The sequence below is a fragment of the Barbus barbus genome (assembly GCF_936440315.1).
Source record: "Barbus barbus genome assembly, chromosome: 6".
NCBI lineage: Eukaryota > Metazoa > Chordata > Actinopteri > Cypriniformes > Cyprinidae > Barbus > Barbus barbus.
In genome coordinates, this window is record NC_136734.1 from 8,832,929 (window position 1) to 8,846,967 (window position 14,039).

The following is a 14,039-nucleotide window of genomic DNA, read 5'->3' on the forward strand; positions in this document are numbered from 1 at the left end:
TTTTATTTTCTTTTTAGTGAAATATGAAAATATGATGCATATTTGTAATCTTTCAAAAGTTGCCTTTATTTATAGTACTGTATATACATTAAACACTGACTAACAATTTATTTTAGTTTTGTCTTATGTAAAAAAATTCTACTTTCGTATTTTTGATTAATATTAAATAAAAGTTTATAAAGTTTGAACAAAATCATTCATATAATTTAAGAAAAACCAAAAAAGTTGGCTGTAAAAAAAATTTTCTTTTCTAAAATTGGTCCAAAGTATAATTTTATCAGTGTAGGTTTGTGACTTTGTGATAAGAATTTCTCTGCAGAAAAGGGTGGTTTTATTTTAAGGTGTCCTTGTTACAGTGTAGTGAAATAAATGAACAATGTTTACTTACCATAGAGTTAGGGTTAGGATTTGGTTTAGTTGCATGCAATTAGGAAAATTTACTGTTATTAATATAGTATTTTACAAGTACAAGCATGTAAAAAGGACATACAAAGTATTTACTCATTCACATACAAAACTTTGAAAACAAAGAGAAATCAGACTGGAGTCTGCCAGAATGAAAGTGCATGTTATGTTTGTGCATTCTGCATCAGGCGGTCTGTGTGTCAGGTGTGGGTGAAGGGATGTGGGTGAAGGGTTTCCTTGCAGGAGGAAATAGGGCTTTATTAATAATAAAATAAAATCAACAAACAAAAACTACCCCGTAGGGGAAAACAGACTGGCAAGGCAGGACAAGACTTGGCACGGCAAGGCAAGGCAGCTCACCAGAAAACAAGATAAGAAGGGAGTGTCAGGGCTCTGTCACAAAACAGAGTTTTGGAGTCCTGGAAGGGGGCCAGGAAGGAGCTGGGAGCTTGGGCAGAGCAGGGGGTTTGGGCAGAGCACTCATCCAGGGCGGAGCCGGTATCAGAACAAGGAGATTCGGCCGTGTCGGCAGAGCAAGGAGCTTGGGTGGAGGCGGCAGGGCAAGGAGCTTGGGCGGCGTTGGAATCAAGGCAAGGAGCTTGAGCTTGGGTGGAGCTGGCAGGGCAAGGAGCTGAGCCAAAGAACGAGCTGCGTGCAACAAAACAACGAAAAATCACGCGGCTGAATCCGAACCACGTGCCGAACAAAACACACAAACACGGACAGAAGAGCGCACGGCCCGAGCGAACTCGAAATCGGACGCTCCCACAGCAAGAAAAAACCCGGAGCATGAGTGTCCGAACCCTGACACAAAACCAGAACTGAGCCTGAACAAGACAGGAGTGCCGGGATCCAAACATCACGCCCCAACATGAAACGGAGCACGCAGACAAGAGAGCGCGTGGCTCGAGCACACTCGAAGCCGAGCGCTCACCAGAAAACAAGGCAAGACGGGAGTGTCAGGGCTCCGTCACAAAACCATGAATAAACAGACTAAGTGACAGAACCCTGACACTGTGAACAGACTGTGGGTGGGCCATGGCTCTGCTGCACACAGTAACTGTGTTTCTTTTCTCTGAGAGCATAATGATGTTCAGAGTCCTCTGCCACCCCTCTATCGCTCTCTGTGATGCATGCTGGGAATAGATTTGTGCCAGACAGTTGTGTGGAGAGTGTTTGGTATCACTCTTGATGTTGTGACGTATGCTTTTGTTTCCACTCTCCGGTTGTTTGTTATTTATTACCCATAAGAGTTTGTTATGTGCACACAGAGCCTACAGGGAAACATTTCCTCTCCCACTGCCACTGCCTGCTGTCTTTTGTGTTCTCAGAATAGTTTAAAACATTAGCTAGTCTTGTAGTTAAAAGTAGCTAAAGTTATAATTTCACATGTGTCCCATTCATTGTTAGTGAACCCACAATTAAAGACTGCAAGACTGTGATTTGTGAAGACTGCAAGTACAATACCCTCCGCTAGTATTGGCACCCTTGGTAAATATGAGCAAAGGCGGCTGTGATAATAAACTGTTTATCCTTTTGATCTTTCATTCAAAAAATTCACAAAATTTGAACTTATTTAACTTAGTAAAACATTTGAAAGTGGGGGGAAATTCTCATTGTGAAAAAAATGCTTTCTCTAGTTGATGTGGGCCACAATTATTGGCACCCAATTATTGCAACGTCCTATAGCTCTGAGTTTTCTCCTATAATGCCTGAAGAGTTTGGAGAACACTTGATAAGAAATCAGAGACCATTCCTTCATACAGATTCTCTCCAGATCCTTCAGATTCACAGCTCCAAGTTGGTGCTTCTTCTTTTCGGTTCACCCCATTCATTTTCTAGGGTTCAGATCAGAGGACTGGGACGGCCATGGCAAAAGCCTCATTATGTGCTCAGTGACAAATTTTTGTGTTGATTTTGATGTTTCTTTTGGATTATTGTCATGATGGAAGATCCAACCACTGCCCATTATAAGATTTCTAACAGAGGCAGTCAGGTTTAGATTTTTTATCTCTTGGTATTTGATAGAATCCATGATGCCATGCATCTGAACAAGATGTCTAGGACCGACGGCAGAAAAACAGACCCACAACATTAAAGATCCAGCAGTATATTTAAACGTGGGCATGGGGTACTTTTATCCCTGTTTGTACTAAACCCATCTGGTGGGTTTACTGCCACAAAGCTCTTTTTTTAGTTTCATCTCACCATAGAAGCCAGTGCCATTTGAAGTTTCAGTCGTGTCTGACAACTGAATATGCTGCAGTTTGTTTTTGGATGAGCAAGGAGAATTTTTCTTGAAACCCTCCTGAACAACATGTGGTTATGTAGGGGCTGTTTGATATTTTTTAAAGGCTTTCTGACCCCAAGACTCAACTAATCTCTGCAATTCTCCAGCTGTGATCCTTGGAGAGTGTTTGGTGCTCAAATTCTCCTCCTCACCGTGGATTAGGACAATATAGACCCACGTCCTCTTCCAGGCAGATTTGTAACATCTTGAGGTGATTGGAACCTCTTAATTATTGCCCTAATGGTGGAAACAGGGATTTTCAATGATTTAGCTCTTTTCTTAGAGCCACTTTCTATTTTGTGTAGCTCAACGATCTTGTTCTGCACATCAGAGCTATACTCTTTGGTTTACTCCTTGTGATGGATGATTAAGGGAATTTGGCCTTTGTGTTCCTCATATTTAGAAACCTGTGCAACAAGTCATCATGGCTGGATATTTTCATGCTCCTAGTCACCCTGGTGTGCTAAAAATGTAAATATGAATAGGAATGTACTTCAAATATAGATATTTTACTCAATAATTTCTAGGGGTGCCAATAATTGTGGACAACATGCATTGGAGAAAACATTTATTATATCATGAGATTTTCTCTCCACTTTCAGTTGTTTCACTTTTAATACTTTACATTTTTTTTAATGAAAGGTCAAAAGGATAAACAATGCATATTTATTTTCACAGCCACCTTTGCTCATAATTACCAAGGGTGCCAATATTAGTGGAGGGCACAGTATTTAATGATCCATTCAGTATGGAAAATACAATGTTGTCTACTAGTGTACTGTATAGAGTACATAGAGAAAATGAACAGTCACTGTCTGATCAGTATCTATATCTGCTAAATTTACAATAAGAAGTGGTAGTTAATAATTATATATGCATAGCAAAACACAATGTTTTTTATATATGTAAAAAAACAGTAAAAAAACAGTACAATTTTAATATATATTGATAATTGAAATAATGATAATATACCAAATTACTAAAATCTGAAAAGGCACATAATGAATCAGAGTTCACCACAGATTTACCACTAAATGTATAGGAGAGGTGTCATGCAGATACACTATTCACTGTCATGGTAACACACATGACACTAAACTAATGCAATAAACATTAAATAAACATAAAATGTAACATATAACCCTAATGTACATAACTGATAAGAAAAATCAAGGAAAGTATTATTTCAATAAAAATCCATCAAATGTATATTATCACAGAGAATTCCGGGACTGTCAACTTATTTATTTATTTATTTTCCTGTAATTTCTAAAATGACTTGTTCTTTTTCACTTCAAAAACTGTACTTTTAACTGAATTTTACTGTAAAATTACATGAAATGTCCTGATGTATTACAGTTTTCACCATAAAGATTAGGGAACTCACCTTAAACCAATTAACTTTTTTGTTGTTGTTGTTGTTGTTGATTTTGTTATTAATTAATGTCAGATAGCCTACATTTGACATATTTTCTAAAATCACGCGAAAGCTGTCACCGAAATCTGAGCCAGTGAAGGGCTGCTGTTTGCGGGGGAACTGTGAACTTCAGACCGCCGCCTCACATTTCACTCGTAGGGGTTATGCAAGGCTAAAGGCGTTTCCATCATGCGAAATGACGCAGCTAACTGACATCTTGTCCTTATGTTGCGTTGTGTAAAATAATAGAATTTACAGCACAGCAAAGACATTATAAATTAAATAAAATGTATACAAACATTTATTTTGCTGAAGAAGTGCACCAAATCGGCGGCACTGAGAACCGCTCTCTTCGGTAGTGGACTCTAAAAGCCCATGATCTAACTGTAACTCAGCAGCTGGGCCTGGGTTGTTTTATCGGAGACAGGCTCATCCCAGTGGTTGGGTAGAAAAAAATAACCCAGCATTAAAAATGACCCAGCAACTTAGTTACAGAAAAACTCTTTTTGGTTTTTACCAAAAAAAGTGGCAATACATATTGGTTTTCAGTTTTTGCCAGCAGCATTTGTCTCATTGAGGCTAATGCAGACAGTGCAGAAGCATGTGCAAGTAATTACTGTGGATTTCTACCTCAGTTTATATGCAGCTGGGAACTCCTGAGAGAAAGCCAGAACAGAGAATCCGTCGGCAGACCCGACCAGACCATCACAGGGAAATGCAGACAATGAGCTCCCCTTTAGCAGGCGACAGCAGAGGCACAGCGACTCTCCTCAGGCAGTGCCTCAGGACGGGATAGAAATCTAGAACTCTGGAGAATCATTGGTGCAAACAATATGTTGAAGTGTTGCTGTAATTTATGTGGGATTTCTTTCCAGGAGCTGCCAACAGCCTCTTCTGACACAACCCGAGAAGAGTGATATAGCATTTCTGAAACACTGCAGACCTGTTGCAGTTTTGTGCCTTGATTATGAAATCATCTTGCTAACAGACTAGACAGTGTCTCACATACTATTACGCTGTTAAAAAATAGATTTTTTTTTAAAGTTGCAAATCAATAAAGATTATTGAACTTTTGAAGTTTACAAGAAAATACTATTTCAGTTTTTCAACTTAAAAATTTCACATTTAATTCCATGTGTTACTTGTCATTTCTTTGTAATTATTTGCTAAATTTGCTAGCAACTTCTGAGTAAACTGTTGAAGTATGTGGACTATGAATTGATATTAACTGATATCCTCTTGAAAATCTGCAAGCTTTTAGTTTTGGTGAAAGTTTCATTGTTAAGTGTAAGGACTGAAACATGTTACATTTACATTTACATTTATTCATTTAGCTGACGCTTTTATCCAAAGCGACTTACAATTGCTATATATGTCAGAGGTCGCACGCCTCTGGAGCAACTAGGGGGTTAAGTGTCTTGCTCAGGGACACATTGGTGTCTTGCATACATGGTGACATGTATGCAAGCACACTGTTGTTTAAGTGTTTGGGGTCAGTTAAGATTTTTTTTATGTTTTTGAAAGAAGTTTCTTCTGTTCACCGAGGCTGCATTTACAATATAAGTACAGTAAAATCAGTAATATTGTGATTATTCCAGTCTTCAGTGTCACATGATCCTTCAGAAATCATTCTAATATGCTGATTTACTGCTCAAGAAACATTTCTTGTTATTATCAATGTTGAAAACAGTTGTGCTGCTTCATATCATTGCGAAAACCATAATACTTTTTCTATTTTTATGTCTGTTTTTGTTCTTGCAAAATAGAAGTATAAATTTTTTTTTTAAATATGACCCCAAACTAGTGTACATATATGCATTTTTTTCAAAATTATTAATAGATTAATCAGAAAACAAGCAGCAAGACAATATTACAACACCCCCATCCAATTTAGTGATTAAAACTGTCATTCACCGAAAGTTGACAGTTTCACATGACTTTGAGCCATACTTGTAATCTTGATTATATTGTTGTTATTATTTAGATTAATTATGTGGCTCTACTGCAGAGTTATTGAACCTCTGAGCTGTTAAGCTCATTAGAGCATGAACGGGACTGCAGACAGTCTTTACATTAGCTCTGCTTATACTGATGGTCTCCGTTGTAATAGTGATAAAGTAATAAGCCGGCGTTGTTGGCAGGCTGCAGCGATGAGGGAGTTGATCTTAAATACCTTGGAGGCTTATAGGCACAGAGAAGCGTAAGGGAATGAAGTGGGAGGCAGTTTGTAATATTACAGATCCCTCGACAGCCTAGACATTTCTACAGACTACCAGAATATTACACAGAGTTAGTTGGGACAGCTAGATAAAGTCAATGAAGCATGAACCAAGTTTTAGTTGTCGAACACTGCAATGTGGTATGACTGAGTACACTTTGCTGTTTAGGCAAGTGTTTTGTGTGAGTGTGTGTGTGAACAGTATGCATCAGGTTTTTCATCTTTCGAAGTTTAATGGAGTTGGCCAGCACATTTGTGCCAGCCTCTTTAGGATTGGTTTTATAACTTTGATCTTTATGAATCATATGTATTTAGGCAACACTAACTACATATTGTTTTAGCTCCTCAGCGCATTTGCATCTCTCTTTGCTTTATTCTTTGAATGGCCCATGAATGTGAGCAATACAGTATGTGTAAATATAGTAAGTAATAAATTAGACATGCACAGAATCTATACCCATTTTCTCTGCTAATTGTGGTGTGAAAACTGCAGATTAGATTGGGTTATAGTGAAACGTATAAAACAAAAAATACATTTTGGTCTAATAAAATGCCTCTTGAATAACAAGTGTAAGAAATCATTGTTCACAGTTTTGATGTAAATAAGGGCTTTATTTAAACATGTTGCTATGCATGGCCATTCATAAAAGTTTTCATAAGAATATCAAATTTTAATCACTGTGATTCATGTTATCCCATTATAACACAAACACAAATTTGCTCGTTTGATTAGTAAAAATAGTGCAGAATCTTTGTCATAATACTTGTTTTAAAAGTTTACAGTTGCTTATTTTGAATTTAAATACCACGTTTCTGGTGTTTATGATGAAATAATCAACATTCATAGTTACCTTTCTTGCTTGCTTGCTTTCTTTTTCTTTCTTTCAGCAGAACAAACTGTGAGCAGTGTTAGATTAGTATCATTGATATACTATTACAGTTTTTGTTAATATTTTGAATTGTTTTTTGTTTTCAATTTTAATTTAAATTTTATTTAAATATTTAGTCATTTTATTTCATTTATATGAATTTTTATTTATTTTAACATGCCAGTATAATTTTTATTAGCCTAAGTTTTCATTTTGAATGTTTAGCTTTTATTGAAGCCCGTTTCTGCCACTGAATAATAATAAAAAAGTAATTGTGAGTTTTTATTTCACAGTTCTGACTTTTTCTTTTGCACAACTTTTATGATGGATGTTGTTGTTTATTAAATATTATTATTAAATAAATAATATTTTATATAAAAAATAGTAGTATTAAATAGCTAATAGTATTTAGTATTGAGAAACAGTGTGTGTGTTTGCAATGGTGATTTGAGTTACATTGCTCTACCATTAGATGGCAACGAGAGACTGTTTTTATGAGTTAGCAGTAAAGATTTTTATATTGAAAGAGACTGAAACACTGTTGTAAACAAGGAAGTAATTTTTTTTAAATTTCAACAACAGCTTGTATGCGGCCAACAAACGCATTGAGCAGCGCTGTCATCGGAAATCACCCTTAACAGACGAAAGGATAGTAACAAAGATATCGCTTTCCTCAGTGGACATTCAAACTAATGTTTCTTGTGAATATGAGATTGAGCTGAAGAATGAATGCTTTTAATGAAGAAACTCAACGTTCCTTCGTTACAAGTTCTAAAGTTATGTTTTGGAATTAGTAACGGAGGCTTGGGCTCAGCTGTTAAACTGTCAAACTGAGATTTAAATTTGTGGTGCAAGGAAGTAGTTCTGCACAAAGGAGGGATTTTAAAGGCACTTCACTGTTGTTTCTTATTTATTTACACACTCGTGTCATCAAACTGTTGTAGCCCCTGTGGCTACAGCCTTACAGCTATCCAGTGTAAGAGAATCGTAAAAATACACAAAACTACATACAAATTAATGTAATAAATTCCCTTAATGTACAGCAAGTTTATTTGCTTAAAGATAACCCCTTCAATCCTGTTTCAGCAGGAAGTACGTCAGTAAAGGAAATAAAAAGGTGCTTGTCAAGCTCTTTCATGGGGCTTTTAAAATGAGCTGAGAAAAATAGACTCTGTAGAAAATATCGACAACTGAAAGCATCATCAAATTAAATATTTAATAAAGTGGAATTCTGTGGCTGCAGATAGTGTAGTAATGGGTACTTGTCTTGCTGTGTGTGTGTGTGTGTGTGTAATTATATATCTCCTCACAGAGTCTTTGAACACTGGTGTTAGTTCCCACATACTGTATTGCCTCTTTATTGTCATTATAGATAATTTACCATAAATGCTGTTTATCATGAACTGCAGAGTTTGGTAGGCAGTGAGAAAACTTTCTCAAATGTACAGTACATGTTATCTTGGTAATTTGGACGAACTGGATAACGTTTGTGACAATCAAGTGAATAACAGACAGGATTATGATGATGAAGTGCTCACAGGAGTTACGGATAAGTGATTTGTGTTAAAGCTGAGAGGTGCATTTTTTATATGTTCATACTCTTATCTCAGCTTGAGACAACTAAACCATTTGTAGGCGGATTCCCTGAAAAATGTAAAAGCATGATTTTTGGCAATCAATTTGAGATAAAATAAGGTCCTCTCCTTGGATTTGAGACTTGTCACATTGCATGTTATTATAATATTCTTATGTTCTGTTCTTTGTTCATTTTATCTCAACATTTGTGTTTTTGCACTTGTCTGTTCCTGCATTCTCTCGCAGTCATTGTGCTGTTGCTGGCTCATTGTAATGTGATCTTGCTGACTGTACCTCCCATCTCCCCTCTGTCTTTTCTCAATCCTGGTTAGACTGAAGGATTCTTTCTGTCTGATCTTGATACAAACAAAGCCTCAAGTCACTTCAGTTGGTGGCCATCTCAGCACCTCCAGACAACTGGTGTAATGCAATTCCTGTCTGCTTGAAAGGGAAAAGAACAAAATATACAAATTTGTTTGCCAACAACCTTAAATTTCAGTTGCACGTCAAATCAGAAAAGAGTATTATAAATGGGGCTCAAAACAGGCTGAAAATGCATTTACATTGTTCTAAAAGCACTCTTGGAAGCATATATTTTTCAGGAAACTATGGTGTACTGTTTATAATCTGATTATAAATTATAAAACATAATCAGAAAAACATTAATTCTAACCTCACATACTATTCAGGATATATAAATAAGGTAACTGGTTTTCCTCAAGGGATAGATTACCCAAAAATGAAAATTTACTTACTGTCAGGCCATCCAATATGTAATTGAGTATTATTATCATAGGAACAGATTTGGAAAAATGTTGCATTCCATCACTTGCTCACCAGTGGATCCTCTGCAATGAGTGGGTGCCATCAGAAGTCCAAACAGCTGATAAAACAAATCCACAAGTAATCCACACAACTCCAGTCCATCATTTAATGTCGTGTGAAACGTTTCTTACAAACACAGTTTTTGGCTTCACAATATGTTAATTGATAGCCTGGATTACGTATGGATTTTTGTGATGTTTTTACCAGCTGTTTGGACTCTCATTCTCACATCACCCATTCACTGCAATGATTCCATTGGTGAGCAAGGGATGTATTGTTACATTTCTCCAAATCTGTTCTAATGAAGAAACAAACTGATCTACAGCTTTGCACTGAGAGTGAGTACATTTTTTGCAGACTTTCATTTTGGAGTGAACTATTCCTTTAATTATAAGGTGACACATATTAAGAATTGTGATTTTTCTGCCAGTGGCATATTTAGTCTTTTATACACATTTATGTTATGTCATCAAGCATTATATTTTCTGAGCACTAGTGGTAATAAATGTTGTAATGTTTCAGTCCAGCTGGCATTCACACTTACATGAGCTTTGATTGTGGGAAGTCTTCTGATCTTTAATTTATCCTCTGCTTCAGTGTGCAGCTGCAGACGAGAGAAAGACGGGCTTGAAAGAGATGAGAAATGCATTATTCAGTTTACCCTGAGAACTTTCCTCAGGGTCATGTTGTATCTTGTGCCAAATAAATCTGCATTAGTTTGCGTTTGTAGAAATTAAGAGACTTTTTGTGCAAACTAAATATAATGCAAAGCTGCAGAATGTGGTTTGAGTTTTTGACTCCTTCTCTCTTGTTCTCTCTGTAGAAATATCGGTATCAGGATGAAGAGACTCCACCCTTGGAGCACAGCCCCGCCCACCTGGCTCACAGCAAGAGCGCTGAGATGCTTCACATGAGCGATAAGAACCTGGCTGCCATGGACTCCATGCACAGTTACGCCCCCCACACACACATCTCGCCAATAAAGGTACAGACACACACACACACACAAACAAAGGATTGTGCTACTAATACTGTATGCTTCTCAATGTAAAATTGTATTATTCAGGTTTTGCTGTTTTCTAAGCTCAGGAAACCTAGTGGAGTTTTGAGTTTCTAATTCTATTCTATTCTATTCTATTCTATTCTATTCTATTCTATTCTACAGCTTAGGGATGGGCGATATCGAATCGTTTGCTATATACCGGTAAAAATTCTCCCCACGATAAGAATTAGTCTTCCCACGATAATAACAAAAAAGCCTAGTTGTTTTCATATTTTTGTGTGCGACCGTGTGGAGCGACATGGCGGAAGGCAGTTTTGCATGTGTATGAGTCTGTTTACAAACCTACTTTGTGTTCAGTCGTGGTTTCAGACGTGGTTTCATATCAGAATGATAGGGGTGTAACGGTACACAGATGTCATGGTTCGGTTCGATACGATTTCGGTACAACAGGAAAAAAAATATGCTAGGTTTCTTTTCATTTATTTTGAACAGACAGTAGTAAAGAGCAAGCAACAGCACACACATCGATCTCAAATGGGTGCTCAACTAAAAAACAAGTAGAAGCATATTAAGAATGCAAAGTCTGCAACACCAAAGCTCCAAAGATATAAAAAACATTTTTATTGAAAACCTATCGCATAGTGTGTGATGTTTCGAGCACACAGGCTCTTCATCAGACAAATGAACAACACTGATATGCCACTCTTTATACCTCCAGGTGATCAAAGGTCACATGACCTGACACAATACTATCATAATAATAATAATAATACCCTTACAAATAAACCAAAATAATAACATGAAGAAAAAATAAAAATAAAAACAGAACATATAAAGCTATGCAAAATACAATTCACAATATACAATTCAGCATTAATTGATACCTGCCTACGTACATAAATTCAACTAGTACCATCAAAACCATTATTAGAGCTATAAAAAAGCTATATAAATAAATAGATATTGTATCATTTAAAGAAATGGACGAATATCAAAGTCCTCATTTAATCCTCTAGGGGACAACGTATCTAATGTAAAAATCCAAAAGGCCTCACATTGTAAAAGTAATTTATTAATATCACTACTGCGTCGTGGACACTTGACTACCTCTATTCCTATGTACTGAAGAGTGGAAACGGAGTGATTCGAGTTTGCAAAATGCTGAGCTACTGGACTTTGGATTGTGACGTCTAATAGCACACCGATGTTCACCGATGTTTTCAGTGGTCTACTAGTCTTACCAACATAACATAAGCCACAAGGGCAATGCAACAAGTAAATAACATTAGCCGTCTTACACGAGATTTCATTAGAGATCACTTTGCTCGATAAATTGATGACATTAATCACTTTTGTATCGTTCTTCGTGTCACATATTGGGCTCTTGCAGGAGCTCTTTTTGCTCCTCCTGCAGAGACAACTTTCTAATTCAGTTTTTTACAAAAAATTGAGTATGAATCCTTTGGCTCATTTTAAGACATCTGTACACAATACTTTACAACTCTTTGTAGATTCGGGTCTGTTGACAAAAGGTGAATATGAATATATGTGTGTTGAATATCCGGTTCCCTATCTGTCGGTCACTACGAGTTATGTCGTGACGACATTAGGGGATTTACTTGAGAGCCCCAACTGCCTCTGATAAGAGAAAACGCCAATGAAATTTGGCTAGTGGATTTTGCATACCTGAGCCACTCCCCGTGCGTACGGGTATAAAAGGGCGACAGGTGCATCCACTCATCAGATTTTTGCTTCGGAGCCGAGTGGATGAGAAATCTTCAAAGCAGATCAGATCTCCACAAAGCCGTCTGCCTCGAAGTTTGTTCCTGGGTGGCGTTACGGTGCAGACAGCGGTGTCCCTGCAGCAGCGATTCCCCTGGGCACTTCACCTGAAAGAGCAAATTTCTAAAACACTGGACGGTTCGCGTCTTTTTAAAGATGCCGTTCCGTCCGTGTTCTCTTGGTTGCGGTCGCTTCCTGTCCTCGGATGACGGTCACGAGCGCTGTCTTCAGTGTCTGGGCATCCAGCACGCTGAAGATGCGTTTGTGGATGAGTCATGCGCCTGTTGTGGGCGTATGAACATGGCAACGCTGCGTTCTCGCCTTTCCTTTCTGAAAGGATTGGCACCCTCTGCCGCCACCCGTCCCGGTCTCTCTGGCTCGAGCAGAGGACCGCCGGCTGGCGCTCTGGGAGATCTGAGGGTGACAGTAAGAGCTTCTCCGCCGGGCACGTCCCCACGGACCTCTTACTCCTCCCGCAGCGCTTATTCCGTCCGGTTCCCGGGTGATTTCGCTGGTTCGCCTCACGGGGCCGCCAGCATTTCATTCGGTGCGCCGCCCGAGGATCAGATGTCGATCGCGGCATCGGGGGATGGGCTTTCGTCCTCTGAGGATGAACGATCGGCGGGGCTGCCCCCCTCGGGTGTTGTCGCCACTGCCGATCCGGACCCAGAGCTGACGGCCATGCTTGCCCGGGCAGCCGTGAGTATCGGGCTGGAGGTCAACAGACCGCCCAGTCCCGAGCCTTCGCGGCTGGATGATTGGTTCATCGGCGCAAAACGCGACCAGCGGCCGCACTTTGCCCCGGTGCCTTTCTTCCCGGAGGTGCATGAGGAGCTGACGAAGTCGTGGACGGCCCCTTTCTCGGCCAGAAGCCGCTCGTCTCCCTCCTCCGTCCTCACTACCCTCGATGGCGGGGCGGCCAGGGGGTACGTGGATATTCCCCAGGTGGAGAGAGCGGTTGCGGTGCACCTGTGCCCGCAAAACGCCGCCACCTGGAGTAATCGTCCGCGTCTCCCGTCTAAAGCCTGTAATCTGACGGCCGCAATTGCCGCCAAGGCTTACAGCGCTGCGGGCCAGGCCGCCTCTGCCCTGCATGCCATGGCCATCCTGCAAGTTCACCAGGCCAAGGCACTGAAACAAATGCACGAGGGTAGTCCCGACCCGGGGTTGATGCAGGAGCTGCGCACGGCGACTGACTTCGCTCTCCGGGCGACGAAAGTCACGGCGCGGTCCCTCGGGAAGGCGATGTCCACGTTAGTGGTCCAAGAGCGCCATCTCTGGCTCAATCTGGCCGAGATGAAGGACGTCGACAAAGGACGCTTTCTCGACGCCTCCATCTCCCAGACGGGGCTATTTGGCGACACTGTCGAGGGTTTTGCCCAGCAATTCTCGGCAGTACAAAAGCAGACGGAGGCAATTCAGCACATCCTCCCTAAACGGCGGGATGCTCCAGCTGCCACCGCTGGCCCAAGGGCCAGGCCCCAGTCTGCTGGTCGCCGTGGGCGCCCTCCTGCGTCCTCCAGAGCTGCTCCGCCCCGTGCTGAGTCGTCACCTAGGCCGGTGCGTCGAGCCTCTCGCAGGAGTGCGGCACCCCCTGCGCCTCAGCCGGCCGCCAAGTCCTCCAGGAAGACGGCAAAGCGGCCCTGACGCGCACA

General features: G+C 40.0%; 1 protein-coding gene across 1 annotated transcript in view; it reads left to right on the forward strand.

The window, feature by feature from the left end:
- Nucleotides 1–14,039, forward strand: part of dlg4a (discs, large homolog 4a) — a gene marked incomplete at its 5' end in the record, with an annotated part of 163,705 nt that overhangs the window by 62,526 nt on the left and 87,140 nt on the right. The window contains one exon of the mRNA XM_079419726.1: nt 10,423–10,584. Coding sequence (XP_079275852.1) covers nt 10,423–10,584 — 162 coding nt within the window. The remainder of the gene's footprint in view (nt 1–10,422; nt 10,585–14,039) is intronic.